At 53.1% G+C, this 14107-nt stretch overlaps 1 protein-coding gene across 3 annotated transcripts in view; it reads left to right on the plus strand.

Annotated features, from left to right (window-relative positions):
- KY (kyphoscoliosis peptidase) overlaps positions 1–14107 on the plus strand; it is a 47952-nt gene that overhangs the window by 23663 nt on the left and 10182 nt on the right. For all 3 annotated transcript variants that reach the window (XM_059920280.1, XM_059920282.1, XM_059920281.1), the window contains 2 exons: positions 3932–4040; positions 5986–6103. In XM_059920280.1, coding sequence (XP_059776263.1) covers positions 3932–4040; positions 5986–6103 — 227 coding nt within the window. The remainder of the gene's footprint in view (positions 1–3931; positions 4041–5985; positions 6104–14107) is intronic.

Raw genomic sequence — 14107 nt, forward strand, 5'->3', positions numbered from 1 at the left:
ACAGAGGCCATTTCGCCCTCCCAACCCACCCACGGTCCTGATGCTTTCGCCCCAGGCTACACACCCCGTGCCGCCCCGTTGGCAGGCGCCTCCGGCCAGCCCTGTCCCATCCTCCCCTGCCCATTGGGGCACTGCTGCTGCTGAGCCCTGCCAGCCCCGGCCCATGAAGGAAGGGACGTGAGGATGGGGGGAGGACCACAGATGCAGATGGCCAGCACCCACATGACCACAGCAGTCCTCACCCCCGAACACGTGGGCGGCTGAGCTCCCACACCTCTGGGCCTGGGCACATCTGGGGCGGGTGTGGGGAGGGGCAGCTACAAGAGCTGATGCCCTAGGGACACACTGGGGTCCTGGGAGCCGGGCAGGAGCCATACCACAGAGAGTCTGATTGGAGCAGCTAAGGAGCTGGACCCGTTGCTAAGGTCAGAGTGAGCAATCCTAGGCCGATAAGCCGGGAGATCGTCTACAGTCCTAGAAAAACCACCCTGGGGTTGGCACATAGTGGACACTCAGGAACCTTGTTTGCTGAACTGATGAGTGATGATAGGAGCCCGGATCAGAGAGTCTGATTCAAGGCAGGGACACCAGTAGGGGGTGTCCAGCTGTCCCGGCAGGAGGAGGCATCCCTGGATGAAGCGGGGACACTGAGAACGGAGAGGAGCTGGAAGCAGAGGGGAAGGACCCCTGCCCGTGTGTGTGCAGTGAGGCGAAGGCGGGGCAGGGCTTGCCCAGTCACTGCGCTGAGTGGTGGAGGGCAGGCAGGGTAGCTCCTCGGCACGTGGAGCGAGGGGGCAGGAGCATGTGTCGGGGGGTGACGGTTCATGTGGGAGGCAGTGGGCTCTAGTGCCTGTGGAGATGACCCCTGGGCAGCTGGATAGCCGAGCCTGGAGCTGTATCTAGCCTGGAGAGGTCTGGGCCGGAAACCCTGCTTTGGGAGCCGCCAGATTCAGCTAAGAGCCGAAGCCATAGGGAGGGTGCCGTCTTGGGGAAGGCACCGCCAGGAGCCGCCGGAGGCCGGGCAAGACCAGGAAGGGTCAGTGTTCTAGAAGGTGCAGGCTTGGTTCACTCTGGCCAGGCGAGGCTAGACAGGCTCCCTTCCACTGCTCAGCACTGAGGCCCTTCGTACTTCCAGGGGGGCAGCTCAGAGGAGGTTGAAGGCCTCGGCCAGGCTCCGGCAGGCTGAAGGGCAAATGGGGGTTGAAGGGGGAGGGAGTGGAGGGAAGACCCCACAGGAGCCTGGCAAGGAAGGGAGACTAGATGTGGGCAGTCCTGAGAGAGAGACTGGGGGGCGTTTTGAAGAGACACGGCAGACAGGAGAGGCTGGGGCCGCCAGGACAGGGAGGAGGAGGTGAGGACACGGCCGAGCGAGGACAGTGCCTGAGGAAGGAAGCACAGGCTTTGCCAAGGCAGGCGGCCGGGCTCCGAGGCCGGCAGAGAGCCCAGCTGAGCAGGAGGAGGGCTCGTTGGTAAGGAAGTCTTGCCTGGGCCTTGTTGAGTCCGAGGCCAGGTCATCTGCGAGAGTGAGGGGAGGGAAGGGGGGGCGTCCAGAGTCTGTGCAGGGTGGGATATGTTGTCATGGCTGCCAGAAGGGATGGACACGCTGCTGGACAGGCTCAGAGAGCAGTGAGCGGGGACCAAAGGACCAGAAGCCATAGAACCGAAACTGGGGATTAAGTCAGGAGTCAGCCAGGCTGTAATGTGGGCCTGCAATGTGTGCTTCTAGGCCCTGGGAGAGAGACAAAGACAGGACTGTGGTGTTGGAGCAGCTGGGCGAGGGGGGACGCGGAGGGGCCTGGCGGTCTCCCTGTGCTCAGAGGGTGGGTGCTGGAGCTCCCGGGTGAGCGGCGGAACCGTCCCAGGGGAGAACAGGTCAGGAGGACCTAGGGTGGGAGCTGACCGAGGCATGGGCAACCATTGCAGAGGTAAGAGCACAGGTGCCCCTGCTTCTCTAGAAAGAGTGAGCATGGCCAGGGCTGCCTTTCCAGCAACCCCAGCCCTGTTTCCTCCTGAGGATCCCTGCAGAAAACCTAACTTGCTCTTTTTTTATATGTTATGGTAAAATATATGCCATATAATTTGCCATTTGAATCGTTTTTAAGTGTACAATTCAGTGACATCAATTACATTCCCAATGTTGTACAACCATCACCACTGTCTACTTCCAAAATCACCCCAAGCAGAAACTTTGTACCTGTTAAGCAATAACTCCCCATTCTCCCTCCTCCCAGCCCCTGGTAACCTCTAATTTATTTACTGTCTCTATGAATTTGTCTAGTCTAGATATTTCATATAAGTAAGAATCATACACTGTGTCTTTTTGTGTCTGACTTGTTTCACTTAGCATTGTGTTTTCAAGGTTCATCCATGTTGTAACATCTCTGAGAACATCATTCCTTTTAATGGATGAGTAATATTTCACTGCATGGATATACCACATTTTGTTTATCCATTCATCTGTGATGGGCACTTGCATTGTTTCTACCTTTTGGCTATTGTGAATGTTGCCCCATGAACATTGGTGAACAGGTATCTGAGTATCTGTCTGCAGTTCTTTTGGGTATATACTTAGGAGTAGAATTGCTGGGTCATATGGTAATCCCATGTTGAAATTTTTGAGGAACTGCCAAATTGTTTCCCACAGCAGCTGCACCGTTTTACATTCCCACCAGCAATGTACAAGGGTTCTAATTTCTTCAAATTTTGCCAATTTTTTTATGATTGCCTTTTTTTTTTTTTTTTTTACTATAGCTATCCTAGTGGGTATGAAATAGTATCTCACTGTGGTTTTGATTTGCATTTCCCTAGTGACTAATGACGTTGAACATCTTTTCATGTGTCTATTGGCCATTTATACATTTTTGGAGAAATGTATATTCAAGTCCTTGGCCCATTTTAAAATTGGGTTGTCTTTTTGTTGTTGAATTATAAGGGTTCTTTATATATTCTGGATATTAAACCCTTATCAGGTATATGATTTGCAAATATTTTCTTCCATTCTATAAGTTATGTTCTCATTTTCTTAATACTGTCCTTTGATGCACAGAAGATTTTTATTGTTATGAAGCCAAATTAATCTATTTTTTCTTTTATATCTTGTGCTTTTGGTATCATATCTAAGAATCCATTGCCAAATCCAAGGTCACAGTGATTTACCCCTGTGTTTTCTTCTAAGAGTTTTATGGTTTAAGTTCTTATATTTAGGTCATTGATTATTTTTGAGTTAATTTTTATATGTGGTATAATGTAGGGGTCCAACTTCCTTCTTTTGCATATGGATATCCAGTTGCCAGGTACCATCTATTAAAGAGACTATTCTTTCCCCATTGAATGGACCTGACACCCTGGTCAAAAGTCAATTAGCCATAGACGTATGAGTTTATTTCTAGACTCCATTCTGTTTCATTAGTCTATATAACCCTTATGTCAATATCACACTGTTGTGATTTCTGTAACTTTAAGTACGTTTGAAATCCAGAAATCTGTGTCCTCCAACTTTGTTCATCTTTTTTCAAAATCATTTTGGCTATTCCAGGCCCCTTAGAATTCCATATGAATTTGAGGACTGGTTTTTCCATTTTTGCAAAAAACGGCTGTTGGACTTTTATAGGGATTGTGCTAAATCTGTCGATTGCTTCGGGTAGTGTTGACCATGACTAGGCGCTGCTACAGCGCCCAGATGGCCACTTGGCTGGCCCAGGAGCTGCAGAGAGAAGATGTGATGGCTCTAGGGCCAGTGGTTCAGCTGGTCAGCACGGCCCGCCGCGTCCAGCCCTGCATCAAGGTTGCCCTAAGCCCAGCCTTTGAGCCTCTGGGCCTCTCCTCCTTCTCTGCCCAGAGGAAGGGCAGTGCTGGCTGCAGGTGGCAAGACACCGGGCTCCCCACAGCCCTTGGCTGGGCCCTGACGTGGCACACCCCTCCCACTTCCCAGGTGACAGTCAAGAGCGGCCTGGACGCGCTGGTGAGCGACCTGCTCCAGGAGGCCCACAGTGACCTGGAGAGGGTCCGTGCCATCTGGATCTGGATCTGCCACCACATAGGTAGGCCTGCCTGTGGGGCCACTGGCTCTGGGACCCTGTTCCCAGAGGAACGTCTCTGGGCTTGACTCCATCACCCATGTGTGTGGAGGAAGAGGGAAGGTGGAGGAGAGGGGCTCTCATATGGCTGGGTTCAATAACCAAGGTTAACTCACTGTGTGCTAGCAGTCTCCATGAAGGGTGCATGGGCGGGGATCCCACGTGGCCCACTGCCCACAGCCAGAGCTGAGGCCCCTCACCCAGCGGCAGCTTTCCCTCAGTCCTGCCTTCCTGGGCGACCTGCTCCGCAGAGATGAGAACCCAGGGCAGAAGGTCGTCTCCAAGAAGGAGGAGGCTGGGGATGAGCCATAGCTATTTGAAAAGTTACTGCAACACCAGAGGTTTCTCAAAACACCCGCGCCAGGAAGGGTGGGCAACCCTCTCCCGGCTCCCTGCTCCCACAGTGGGGGCCTCGGCCGCTGCTCTCAGCCCAGTCTCCAGGTTCTCAGAGCCACCCCAGGGGACCTGGGCCTGTGCAGCTGCCCACAGCTCTGCATGGGACAGCCTTGAGAGTCTGACCAGCACAAGCCAAGCCCACAGGCAGCTGCTAAGGGGAAGCTGGATGCCGCACCCCGCAGTCTATGGAGGAGCTGGCTGGTGGGATGGACTTCTAGTGACTTCCCTGAGACATAGAGACCAACAGTGCTTCCCTGACCTGCTGCCACTGGGCTTTCTCTTTGTCCTCCCAGAGCAGCAGTTAGGGATGCAGCTTAGAGGATGAACTCGCCTGACACAGGTAGGGCATCTGCCATAGGACCTGAGGAGCCACCTCCTCCAACTCCAACCCCGGCACGCAGCCTGGGCTTTAAGGGGACAGGATGGGAAACAGAACATCCGTCAGGACTTTGTTTGCTGCCCCACCCCACCCCCACCCCCACACACACACAAACACACACACACACACCACACACACACACCCCACACACACACACACACCCACACACACAAACCACCCCACCCCACACGCACACATGCACACACACACACATACATCCCCACACACACCACACATGCACACACCCACACACACCCACACACAGCCCACACCACCCCACACATGCACGTGCACAAACACACACACACACACCAAAAACACGCACATCCACCCACACACACACCACACACACACACACACCCCACCCCCCGCACACACGCACACACACACTCCACACATGCACGCACACACACACCCCACACACGCACACACACACACCACACCACCCCACACACACACATACACACATACACACACCACACACACACGTACACACACACACACACCCCACCCCACCCCACACACGCACACGCACACACACCACCCCCCACCCCCCCACCCCCACACACACACCTCCTTTGTGCCCTCAAAGGCCACAGGGATTCCGCCTCAGGGCCTCCCCCATGCCTTAAGCTCTACTGTTACTGAAGTGACTGTCTTCTCTATTTGGGACATTTTAATAGCAGCTCAGTTCGCCCCCTGCAGGTCAGTGTGAGGCCTTGGCCTTGGGGGCTGCCGCAGGGATGGGTGAGCAGCCTCACTGGCCCTGCCTGCAGAGCTGCGTTGTGGTGGGGACACGCGGGCAAACCCCAGCCCAGTGCTGTCTTGGTCCCTCCCCTCCCAGCCCCTCCTCAGAGGCCTAAGGAGCCAGGTGGCCCCTCAGCCAGTGCCTTGCTCTTCCTGCCCTCACCCACACACAGAGGGGACATTTGCCAGATAGCACCTGGACTGGGGCCCTGTTCCCTTCAGTCCACAGCGGTTTCTCCCCGGCCTGAGGGAGGCCAGCCCAAGTGATGCTGGAAGTCCAGTGGAGGGCAGGGGCGGTGCCACAGATGGTGGACCCCTCTCTCCTCTGCACCAGCCGGGTCGTCTCCAGGGACCTGGTTCCTCACGGCCTCCTCCTCTGCCCTCCAGAGTATGACATCGAGGCCGCCCAGGAGAAGGACCGCCAGGCCTTCAAACCCACCACCATCCTGCAGACCCAGAAGACCAACTGTGACGGCTACGCTGGGCTCTTTGAGAGAATGTGCAGGTACAGAGGCGTCCCGGGCTGACCACCCTGACCCAGCCCCTCCCCCTGCCAAGCGCCCTGCGCCTTCACCCATGTACCAGGCCTGAAACCCGAGTTTGCAAACTCTGCTCTGAATCCAAGTGAGTCCTGAAAAGGTCAATTTCTCCCTTTTTAACACCAGCATAATTGACTTTGTACCATCTGTCGGGCTTCGGGATACATTAACATAATGGCAGATGAATGCACAGAGATAATTTGGTTATAAAAGGCCCTTTTTCCACCTTCTCCCATCTCTGTGCAGCTGAAGGTTAGAAGAATGGCAGATCTGGGAGCGCGAGGACAGTGACTCCGGGCGCCAAGAGGACTGTGAAAGGCTGTCCTCGGGGCTGGCACAGGGGCCCCTCGGGGGACACCAAAGCTCCCCCACCTGAAAAGATCTGTCAGCTGGAAAAGCTGAATAACTAGGAAGCAGCTCGTCTCTCGGAGCCTTTGGGCTCCGTTTCCATTGCTCCGGGAGCGAGCACCTGGCCAGGTTGCCCAGGCGGGTGAGAGCAGGCGAGTGGCTGCTCTCATTTGTGTTTGGAGACCTCACTGCGGGTTCTAGGTGACCTGGAGACAGACTCAAGGCCGGGGCAGCCCCGCCGACCCGCACAGCTTCCTGTGCCCGCTCTCTGAGGTCTGCTGTGTTCCCCGGGAAACAGTCAGCCAGCCCTGGGGACCACTGAAAAGCCCCTCCCCAAGGGTGTAGACAGACTGTGCCCACTGCCCCTGCAACCCTCTGGGAGCCGGTCTTCTCGGGCACCCAGACATCAGCCAGCCAGGACTGCAGGGGGCGATTCATCAAACCAAGAGTAGCAACAGACACTTAAGAGTCCACGGGCGGGCAATCGTGATGCGTCCGTGCTGGACAGCGGCCACAGGATGTCCTGCTCCTGGGGGACACGCATCCCACTCCCAGCCTGAGCCCCAGTTGTCCAGCCTCCCAGGCCCAACAAGCACAGACATGCCGCTCCACCCCCCTGCTCACCATCTGCTCTTCCCTTCCCCCACCGCCAGGGCCCGCCCCTGAGACCACGGCCCCAGAGGGGACCACGGCGGGTCAGGGTGCAGAGGTGCAACCCATCTCCCAACCCCCGCATTCCCACCCCATCCCAGACCCAGGCACCCCACATGCCTTTGGGCCTCTCCAGAAACCGGGGTCCTCAGCGGCCCCCTGCCCAGGCTCCCAGGCCCTGGGTTCCTGAACAAGACTAAAGGCTTACACTGCCCCGTAATGTCCTCCCAGCTCCAGCCTCACCTCCCTTCCGGCCTCGCCCCGTCTGCCCCTCCCCCCGCTTCCAGCTCCTCAGGCTCCTCAGCTCTCCTCTCCCTAATGCTCTCCGGGCGCCGCTGCAGGACGGCCCCCACCTCCCCTCCCGGGATGCCGTCGGCACACCCGTACCCCAGCTCAGGTCTTGCTTAGGCTTTTCTTTACTAACTTTTGTAAATTAAAAATAAAACTTAACTATAGATTTAGAAAGTGCATAGAAGCAAAAAGAAGAAAATTAAGTTACCCTGGATCCTACCACTTAGAGATAACACTTGACATTTTGTCATATTCCTTTCTGGACTTTGTTCTATCATGTAGGCTTTGCCTGTGCTCATTTCTTCTTATAGGTCTTATAGGTCTTATATGTCTTCATATGCCTCCCCCAACCCTTTCTGCTTTCCCTGTGAATACACATCTCAGAATCCTACACACAGTAGGCCCTCAGTGACAGGAAATGACAGGATATTCTTAGCAGACTTGTATGAAATGGACCTTCTTCTCTTTTTAAATAATGGAATAGCCATCCATCTGTGTTCAGCTCTATTTGTGCCTAGCACCTTTCAGCATTTTCATCTTAATTTGCAAATTTGAAAACACTCAGGGTTTTAAGTCATAGAATATATCCTTCTTTATCCAGTAGAAGCCTTCTTAGCATGGTATGGAAGGAGTACCAGATTTATAGCAGAAAGACTTCCAGGCCTCAGTTAGTTTACCAGTCCTTGATTTCCAGTCCTTAATGTACCACTTTTTAGTTTTGTTCCTTTTGGAAGGCACTAAGCCTCTGGGAGCCTCAGTTTTCTTATCTGTACACTGGGGACTTTATTGCCTACTGGCAGGACTGCAGGACTAAATGAGAACATGCAGTTTGGAGTTTGCTAACCTGACTTGGGGATTGTTGTGTTTTTTAATCCTCCCTGTCTTCCCACAGTATTGGAGTGTCTTTGCTCTGTAAAACTTTCCTACAGACCCACGTAGACTCACATAGGCTCAGAAAATTGACATTGGCCTTGAGTGGAACTGTCAGCTCTTTGGGCCTGGTCCAGATGCTTAACAACGGCCGTATTCTGGCCTGAAGCTGATCATTAAAACACATCCCAGCGTTTTGCATCATTTAAAGTTAGGTTCCAACCTGGCAGTTACCGTGTGAAATACTCTCTGCATTGCCTGGGACATTTAACAATAGCTCACAGTTCGCTGAATTCCTTTAACTTTGGCTTTAAAGATCAGTAACCTCGTCCATACATCTTTCCTAAGTCCCCTTCCCTTTAAAATAACTGCTGAAGGTTTGGTAAATTCATTAGCGGACTCCTTAATAACTGAAGACGTGTAATCCACACTTGCTGATTTGCCCCTGCTTAGTTGTCAAGGTGGCCTCTTAGCAAGAGTTGTATCCACACGGCCGTCATTACTTCTGCCAGTCCATTCCACCTCCCTGCAATGGCCTCATTAAAGACAGATTTAATAAAGTAATTTGGTGGGGAATTCAGATATTTTTGCAACGTCATTCATTTCTTCATTGTCTTTCCCAAGTAACCAATATACCTTTTTTGTCAGCACTGTTGCTTGTAACTGCTGGACCAGTTTCTTTCTGACTTTCTCTCGTCCAGCATTGATGTCTCTCCTTTTGCCTCCGTTCCCCGACAGCCTTCATGAATTTTGCTTCACTTCCTTGCAAGGGTCAAGCTTAATTCCCCAGAATTCTGCCACTAAGTCAGCCTCCAGTGCAATCTCTCCCCGTTATCACCGCGCTAGCACCACCAGCTATAGCAGATTTTCCAGGGACTTCTGATAAGGCCAGGAGCTTATTACCCGTTTGAGACTTTGGTGCTGAGGAGACTGGTTGCCACCAATCAGATGTCAGTGCGTTTTCCACACATCCTCCGGCTGTCACAGTGGCATGCTGCTGCGTGGCATCATGCCCCAGACCATCCCAGAACATCACTTGGTTCCAAAGGCCCAGAAGGCCGGATGCATTAAATAACCTTAAATTATCCTCACCATATACGGCCTCTGAAAGGTGCATCTAAACTCTCCCGTCCTTATAGACACACCAAAGGAGAGCGCTCACGAAGATGAATTACGTCACTATAGCAAACCAGCCTTTAATTTCACTCTGTATACCACCCAGAAGTTTATAGATTAAAACAAATCTCGGTGTACAAAAGGGCCGGTGCAATTACAGAGCCTCCTGAACTGTGCATCAGGAAAAATGAGTCCCGGCGCTGCTTTGGCCCCTGGCCTACTGAGTGTCCCCAGGCAAGTCAGCCTCCCTCTCTGAACTGCCAACTCCTCACTTGTCAGAGAGGAGGCCGCTGAAGTCAACCTCAAAAGGCTCTAAACGGGGCTTTGGAGTGAAAATTATTACCGTGATTACAGTTACTGACCTTGTTGTAAGGGTGGTGGTATAAGAAAAGGGTAAGGGGACCATATAGCAGAAATATAAAGACACCGACAAATTTACAAGAAATCAACTACATAAATTGTGAAACATAAATCATGGTTATTCATGTCCTGCTGTAGTGTAGAAATCACAATTTTTTGCCAGTTTAAAATTTACCTTTTTTTGGATTTATATAATATACCTTTCTTAGTTTTTATTGAAAAACATTGATTTGCAATGTTGTGTTAGTTTCAGGTGTACAGCAAAGCGATTCAGTTATACATACATATATATATATATATATTCTTTTACATTCTCTTCCATTATTGGTTATTTCAAGATATTGAGTATAGTTCCCTGTGCTATACAGTAGGACCTTGTTGGTTATCTGTTTTATATATAGTAGTGTGTATATTTTAATCCCAAACTCCCAATTTATCCCTCCCCCACCTTCCCTTTGGTAACCATAAATTTGTTTTCTATGACCTTCTTGAGGACCATTTCAGGAACAGCAAGGCCCTAAAAATTCTAATTCACATGTTTGCCCAGTTAAACTGGCCCTTGGGCTTAACGTTAACGAAACCATGTTTCCTAATTTTACTATTAGAAATCACAATGTGTTCATCAAGATGGGAAAAAAGAGCATGCTTCACTGCCTCTCCTATAGCCTTCCCACCCTCGCTTTTTTTCTGTGTGGCTCAGACATCCTGGGAGAAGTGGTCAGAGTTGAGGAAGCCCACTATGGTCAGGGGCTGATATGTGCAGGGTACACCGCCCACCCCAGGCCACTCAGCCACCCTGCTGCCGAGGCCCGGTTCGTCTCTGTTTAAAATGACAGTCACAGTCTGGATCCATCACCTCCTCAGTCAGACCACTGGCGCTGGGATTTTCAAAACTGTCAAAAGTAAAAACCAAGATTCCGCAGCCTGAGGTTAATTAGATACATCTCCTTGGCTGATCTTTGGGGCTCTAGGATGGCTGGTTGGGGTTCTTTGAGAGGCAGAAACGTTTCTCGTCCTCTGCCCTTCTTCAGTGCTCTCCCCGAACTTTCCAGCAAATTCCTGCTCCTTTGGGTTCCCTGAAAGGGCCACGCTTATCACTAGCATTTTCGTGACGGTTCACATATCTGCCCCCTTCCGACTATGAGCACATCTAGGGTAGCCAGTGAGCTTTATGTTTAGAATATTACAATTTATTATGTTATAGTATTTATTACATTTTGAAATGATATGATATGTGATATTATCCCCTGGTGCCTGCACCTGGTACAGTGCTTTGCACAGAGTGTATACAGTTGGTGATCTTTTGATGACCTGAGATGGTGGCGGGTCATCTGTCTAGCAACCAGCAGCTAGAATTACTAGGTCCACACCCTTGCATGAGAGTTATGGATTATTAACAATAATGCTTTACATTATGACTTCTCTGTCCAGTTCATCTAGCGCATTGCTGCCAGGTAATAAAATATCCTCATATCATAGTCAAGCATGGCAGAAGCTTACAGCTGAGGGGGTTTTTTCATCTTTACTCTGCCCTAGGCATTCCCCACGGCCCTCCCAGCTTCTCCTCAGCCTGTCAGAAGAGAATCAACCCGTAGAGATCATTTAATGCCAACCTTCCGTTTTGCCCACAGTGAGCCTGGCAAGGTCACGCTGGGGTGAGCCCCGCTCTCCCGGCTCAGCCCAGTCACCACCCCCTCCAGCCCCGAGCCCTCTGGGAGGACAGCTGGCCACTCCCTTCTCCCTCCTCCGGCCCTTTCCAGGCTTGGGGCGGGGTGTTCATTCTTATTCCCGTACTTGGTGCTCAACTCTGACCTCCACTTCACCCCCGTGGTGGGAGGATACCTCCGCCCAGGGACACGGCTTCTCCCAGGAGGACACTCCGGCAGAGCTCGAGCTGGCCATCTGCCCACATCAGCACCAGCCCCATCTTTCTCACAGCACCTGGAGGCCGCATGGGCGCTCAGCACCTCTCCTTCCCCCCTTGACTCCGCTCAGAGTGGAGTAGACACCCTCCCGAGGCCCACAGCTCCCCTCCCTTCCTGCAAAGCAGCCCCGTGTGTAAACACTGCTGTCCCAGTACTCCACGCTCCTCCACATCATCCTAGAAAATCATATGCACCGACATTCTGGGCAAGAAAGGAAAATAACTCACTAAATGTGTCATTTTCAAGTAGTATTTATGGATTTTTTTCCAATTCGAAAAGTAACGCATAATCATTATTGAAAATTTTAAAAATAAAGAGAAGCTTAAAGAAGAAAATTAAAACCACCCATAATCCCATCACTAAGAGGCCAGATGACTTTTGTGCTGCCTCTCTGACTCTGCCCTCCCCCACCTCTTGTTTTCCATGCATGCGCACGCGCGCGCGCGCACACACACACACACACACACACACGCACACACACACGCCCTGTGCTGATGGTGGGGTTTTACAGGCTCTTGTCAGTTAACAGCGTGTCAGGAGCATCTCCTACCTCGTTAAACGTTTTTCACAACATTCCTTCTCCTCGTCCACTCTCTGAGTATATGGAGCCTTACCGCCTATGGAAGGTGCCCCCATGCCACGTACCTCAGTCCCACCCCTCTGGCCTGGCATGCGACCCTCGCCTCGCCCCTCTGCCGGCTGTTTCCTCTAAGACTGTAAACTCAGTCAGGTCACACAGGCTGAGAACAAACCCCCTGGGCCTCATCCCATTGCAGCTAGATGAGGAGGGGGCTCTCCAGGCATGCCTGCTGCACTTCCCTCCCCTGGGGTCCTGGGCCCACCCCTCCCAGGCCTCGGGCCTCTGGGAGGCCCTTCTGCTCCAGGGAGTCGGTGCTGGCTTTTACCAGCAGAATCCTGACATCCATCGGAATCTGGTTTCTCTTGTTCTCTGCCCCTGCCCCCCAAGTGCTCCCGAAATCCTCCCCACGGGCCCAGCTGGTCTGTTCCCATGGGATTTCTTAGGCAGCCTGGGAGGCCTGGACGTCCTTTTGGCAGGCAGAAGGGTGGGGGGCTGCAAAACTTCCCAGCCCATAAGGAGCCTCAGCAGAGCAGGCTTGCCCCCGGCAGGAGGGGGGAGCTCAGGCCGCGTGGGCACATGCGCGGCCCCCATGGCAAGGTGGAATCTGGTAATTTGCAGGCTCCATATCTTGCCTCACTAGGTCTCTCAACAAATGATATGTAAATAGAGATAAGTCGTATTTAATCCAATATTCTACTAATTGTTAATTAAATGGTCATTTTTATACGGAAAATTTCCCCATTCCTATCCTGTGTGCATGGCCATTTCACCCCATTAGCCTGAGGCTCCATGGCCTCTTGTTCAGAGCAACTGAGGCTGCAGACCTGCTCCCGGAGGGACCCCAGCTGCCCGAGGCCGCTTCCCTGATTCAGGCCGGGCCGACACCTGGAGCACAGCCCCGGTTCATGCAAGGTGAGGGCAGAGTCAGCGGGCAGCTCGTGCTGACCCCCATCCGATGGGCCGTCACCAACATCCTGGATATCACGGGTTTGGGCGTTGATTACACCAACCTTCCACAGTGAAAGGAAAGTGTCCTGAAGAAGGAGCACCTTGTTCTAACTCACACAGAGGCCCCAGAAGGGCTAGCTCCGGGGGTCCCCTGCGCCAGAAGAGCTGCCATGTGGGGGCAGGGCTGCTGAAGGAGAGGGCCAGCTGGCCATGGCAAGACTCTCGGGGTGCTTGCCATGGCCGTGGGGTGCTGCCCACAGCCCAGGTCTGGGCCTCAGGGTTCCAGCTACAGGCGCCCAGATTAGAGCTTGCCATTTGGTCCCCAGAGGTGACCAGCACCCATCGCCCCACCGTCCAGGCCAGCTTGGCTGTGAGCAGTGGGGGAACACACTGTCAAGGGGGTCTTGATAAAAGCTCGGGCTGACCGCTCAGCATTTCCACTCCCAAAGTAACAGCTACAGGGGACTCTGAAACCGTGGCCGGGGCGATCAGTCGGCAAATGGCCTTAATGCACTGTGGTGGCCCTGGCAGTGGGCCAGTCCTCCCCAGGTCAAGACGGGGACCCCGGCTGGCCTGCCCCAGGGGCCCCCGCCCAGGTGTCCGTGAGCAGGACGTGGCGGTGGAGGTGGGCTCAGCTTTCTCCCGCACCCTCGCGTGCAGCACCCTGCCTGACGCCCCACCCGTGTCGCCTCGACCCAGCTCCCCAGCCGCGCGTGTAGAGTCGAGAGCACTGGCATGCCCCTGGTTTCCGTGTCCGCCAGGCGCTCCTCACTGTTGCACCAGTGTCCTCCTGCGGCTGCCGACGGAGCCCTCAGGCAGGCTCTGGGGAGAGACATCCCCAAGTGCTCTGTAGAGGCTGGAGGGGGAGCAGACAGCGGGGA

The sequence above is a fragment of the Balaenoptera ricei genome, chromosome 4 (genome assembly GCF_028023285.1).
Source record: "Balaenoptera ricei isolate mBalRic1 chromosome 4, mBalRic1.hap2, whole genome shotgun sequence".
Taxonomy (NCBI): domain Eukaryota; kingdom Metazoa; phylum Chordata; class Mammalia; order Artiodactyla; family Balaenopteridae; genus Balaenoptera; species Balaenoptera ricei.